At 39.8% G+C, this 4,064-nt stretch overlaps 1 protein-coding gene across 1 annotated transcript; it reads left to right on the top strand.

Annotated features, from left to right (window-relative positions):
- The first annotated feature begins 2,972 nt into the window (after positions 1 to 2,972).
- Positions 2,973 to 3,712, top strand: LOC148032265 (uncharacterized). The gene is made up of 2 exons (XM_087683896.1): positions 2,973 to 3,233; positions 3,422 to 3,712. Exons 1-2 carry the CDS (start codon positions 2,973 to 2,975, stop codon positions 3,710 to 3,712), a joined length of 552 nt encoding a protein of 183 aa, XP_087540022.1.
- Positions 3,713 to 4,064: the final 352 nt, after the last annotated feature.

The raw sequence follows: 4,064 nt of genomic DNA on the forward strand, positions 1-4,064 counted from the left end.
TTGACCTAAACTCCATGTATGTATGCTAAATTATACCTGTATTACTACTCGTCTCCAAAATATCTACTCTTTTCACTAAACATTTTCCCACATTTTCCTTCTATCACTTATTATTTTTTCGCTCTCTAAATTCTAAATCTTTAAATCCCCGACTCTCAACTTCTAATTCCACTTCAACACATCCCAAATATAGCTTTACAACCTTATATTTAATTAAATTTTATGAAAAATAATGCATAATACAAAGCCAAAGCCCTTCAATTCTGCCAAAAATAGTGTAAAAATGGCACAAAATAAGCATTTATCAACAACATAAAACTAGAGAGCATCCTTGTTATGCTGATTATATAAGGTCAAATTTGTTGTTAAGGGTTTGAAGTAGGAAAATGAAGTTGATTTTGATGAGATCTTATCTCCTATGGGATCAAGATGATGACCCTACAACTAGTGTTGTCCTTGGTTGCTCCGTTGGATTCGGATCTTTATTAGCTGTAGGGTCAAGATGATGACCCTACATCTAGTGTTATCCTTGGTTGCTGAGTTGGATTTGGATCTTTATTAGATGGATGTTAATACAACTTTTTTACATGGGGATCTCATGATGATCTTTATATTCACTCGCCTAAGGGCTTTATGGAAAAGGATAGGGAACATCGAGTGTGCAAATTGAAGAAGAGTCATTATGAGCTTAAGTAGGCATCTAAAGAATGGTTCCATAAGCTTAATGATTTCATGCATTCATAGAGATATCCCTATAGTAATATGGATCTACTTCTATATACGAAGAAGGGCCGTGATGGTAGTCTTATTATCTTGGTGCTTTATGTTCATGACAAACTTATTATTGGGAGTGCTCATGCTGAGCTGGATGCTTTAAAGATAAGTTAGCTCAAGAAGAGCTTTGCGATGAAGGATGTGGGACAAGCCTCATACATATACTCATTACACGCAATCGCTCTAAGGGACTTCTCTACTTGTCCTAGAAGGAGTACATTCACAGAGTGCATAGAGTACTCGAGTGAATCGATATACAAGATGGTAAGACTATCGGTTGTTTGTTACCTTATCATGTTATCTACAAGATTCATATTAGTAGGGATCTTGACAAGCTCAATGGACTTGTCCCCTATGGCTATTTGTCTATATTGTTCATTTGTCATGTTAGTATAATGCTTCATCATATCCTTGACTTGCCCAAGAACATTTATGCACTAGACTCATAACCGTAATCATCCCCTTGGTGTCTCGAAGGCTTAACCACCTGGTTAGGTATTGGGGGTTAATTAATTGGCATTACATTGGGATTCATAATTGACATTACGTTGGGATTCATAATTTGACTTCCACTATTTAACAAGCCCATTTGACTAGCCATTGTTGACATAGAAGCATTAGGTGGAGCTAGCAACATAGGTATATTTTGTGTAACACATCTTCTTGCATTAGGGTTTATTATATAGATGGACTTATCACACCTTGATCTCCACTAGATATAGGTAATGCCAAATTATTGTTGGGACCTAGATTTGAATAGAGATTTTCCCTAGATACGTAGGCCACTTGTAATCGCGACTCTATCTCCTCTGTTTGTGTAATGGTAGTATCTATATTAGCGAGATAAACACTACTCAACTGCACTTGCATGTTGAAATCCAATCCATATAGGAAATAGTATAGTTGGACAACACCTGGAACGGCAATATACTTATCCTATGAGCTGTTCTATATGAAGTTGATGTGCAATGATGTCGTACTGCTGCGCATCCGAGGTGTGGAATCCACCAAAAAGTTGTGTGTGACATTTGTTATTTTGTACATACTTAGTCATTGTGTTTGCATTTTTGTTTTGCATGGGCAGTATAGTGGAGAGGGGTCTGGAAACATGAAGGGGAGAAGCCGAGAAGCCATCTGGACTTGCTGATGTCCATTTGTGTGTGGATTCTATCAGCTTTATAATCTCCAAAGTATAGCACCTGACATGTAGAACTTTCTAACAAAGAAGAGAGAAATGACACAGTTCTTGACTTACAAAAGAACCCCGAGATATTCATCAAAATTAGGTATCAGGAAAGTTAAGAGATCAAGTATGCAGATCCAAAATAGAAATGTGGTTGACTTGGAGGCTGAGAATTATGCACAGCAGAGTGCATCATGGAATACAGAAAGATCAGCATTTAAAGAATCTAGAACAAAGGGGTCACTGCCAGAAGGGAAAAATTTGGGAATAAGAGTTTTGGAATTGCTTGAGCACCAGAAAACATTGTTTACAAGCAACACACATGCACCAAGACAGGTTACCTCTGATGATCCTTGCAAGTCTCATTAAAAGGTTGAGATAGACTTGGCATCCAGTACTATATGCTCAAGAAATGGGCTAAGATCCAGAGCTTGCATGCTCAAAGATAACCCAGACTGTGCTGAAGATACCCTTGGAAAGACCAGCTTGGTACAAAATGTGTCAGGTGGGTTTTCTGGTCAAGCAGAGTCTAGTTTAGGCTTTTTGGGTACACAATTTGAACAGGAACATTCATGTACTTCTTTATTAGCTAGAGAGGGGGTCCCTTCAAAACAACAAGACGTCATTGGAGATGTTGCACGGCCTGGATTTTTCACTGCTGGTCAATTGCTAGGGGTCTCTTCCTCAGAACAGGGACATGGAAGAGTGGCATCAAAATGAAAAGCATAATCAATTAATGACTCAGCTAGAAGTGCCCAACGATCTAAAGTCTTAATTCCAACTAGAAGTCAAAGATCAATGAGGAGCAAACATCTTTCTGCAGCTGCAGGGACCTCAAGGCATATTGATGTTGATGCTTTAGAGTCCTCAAATAGTATATGCTTAGAGGATGATCAAGAGTCACAAAAGGCAAGGCTTTGCAAGTGCTTGGGCCAGGATTTTCTGCATTACATAGATATTGTCATGCCAATTGTTTGATAGATTATCAATCCACAATGTAGTTGCATGGACAGCCATGGTTGGTGCATATGTCCGATGCAGTGATGGTATTTCTACTCTCAAACAGTACGACAAAATGCTTGATGAGGGCATTAAACCAAGCAAAGTTGCCTACTTGTTGACATTCAAGGCCTACACCCGTTCAAGGGATGTGGAGCTTGGGCAATTAGTACACAGTCAATTTGTTCAGAGTGGGTTTGATGTGGAGAATATACATAATGGGAATGACACTGCTGCCCTGGAGCTTTTCAAAGACATGCAATGGCAGGGTCTCCAGGCAAATGAGATAACGTACCAGTGTGTGTTGAAAGGGTGTCATCTCTCACAAGAATTAGTTGTGGGAGAATTTTACATGACCAAATAGTTAGAAACCATTTCGAATCAGAGAGAGTAATTTGAAGCTCTATCATTGAGTTATATGCAAAGTTTGGATGCCTTAATGAAGCGCATTGCATGTTTAATCAGCTGCTGGACTGTGACGTAATGACATGGAGATTACTGTGGAAGGGAGGAAGCAATTCGGCTGCCATAGCGTGGGGTCTTCAATGCCTGCACTACGAGATAAAGGATATATCACCACCTCCTGGTGTCCGACAAACTATGGAAATGCAAGCAGAAGCTGAGAGGAGGAAACGAGCTCAGATCCTTGAGTCTGAAGGAGAAAGGCAATCAAACATTAATATTGCAGAAGGAGACAAAAGTGCTGCAATACTGCAATCGGAAGGAGGCTCGAATGGGGGACTTGCTTTGCATTAGGGGTGGGGAAGAGATCGAATGCTGTGAGGAGCTTATCCCTGAGTACCTAAACTTCGTAAAGGATGTGGTCGATTCTGAAGTCCTTCCTCTGAACATTTCTCGTGAGATGCTGTAGGAGAATAAGATCCAGAAGGTCATTAAGAAGAACATGGTGAAGAAGTGCATCGAGTTGTTCTTTGACATTGCTGAAAACAAAGAAGACTACAATAAGTTCTACGAGGCTTTCTCCAAGAACATCAAACTTGGAGTACATGAAGACAGCCAAAATTGTGCCAAACTCGCAGAGCTTCTGTGCTACCACTCGACAAAGAGTGGGGATGAGATGACAAGCCTCAAGTACTATGTGACCAAG

The sequence above is a fragment of the Lygodium microphyllum genome, chromosome 8, assembly GCF_053477565.2.
Source record: "Lygodium microphyllum isolate KBCC chromosome 8, Lygodium_microphyllum_v1.1.10, whole genome shotgun sequence".
NCBI classification, from domain to species: Eukaryota; Viridiplantae; Streptophyta; class Polypodiopsida; order Schizaeales; family Lygodiaceae; genus Lygodium; species Lygodium microphyllum.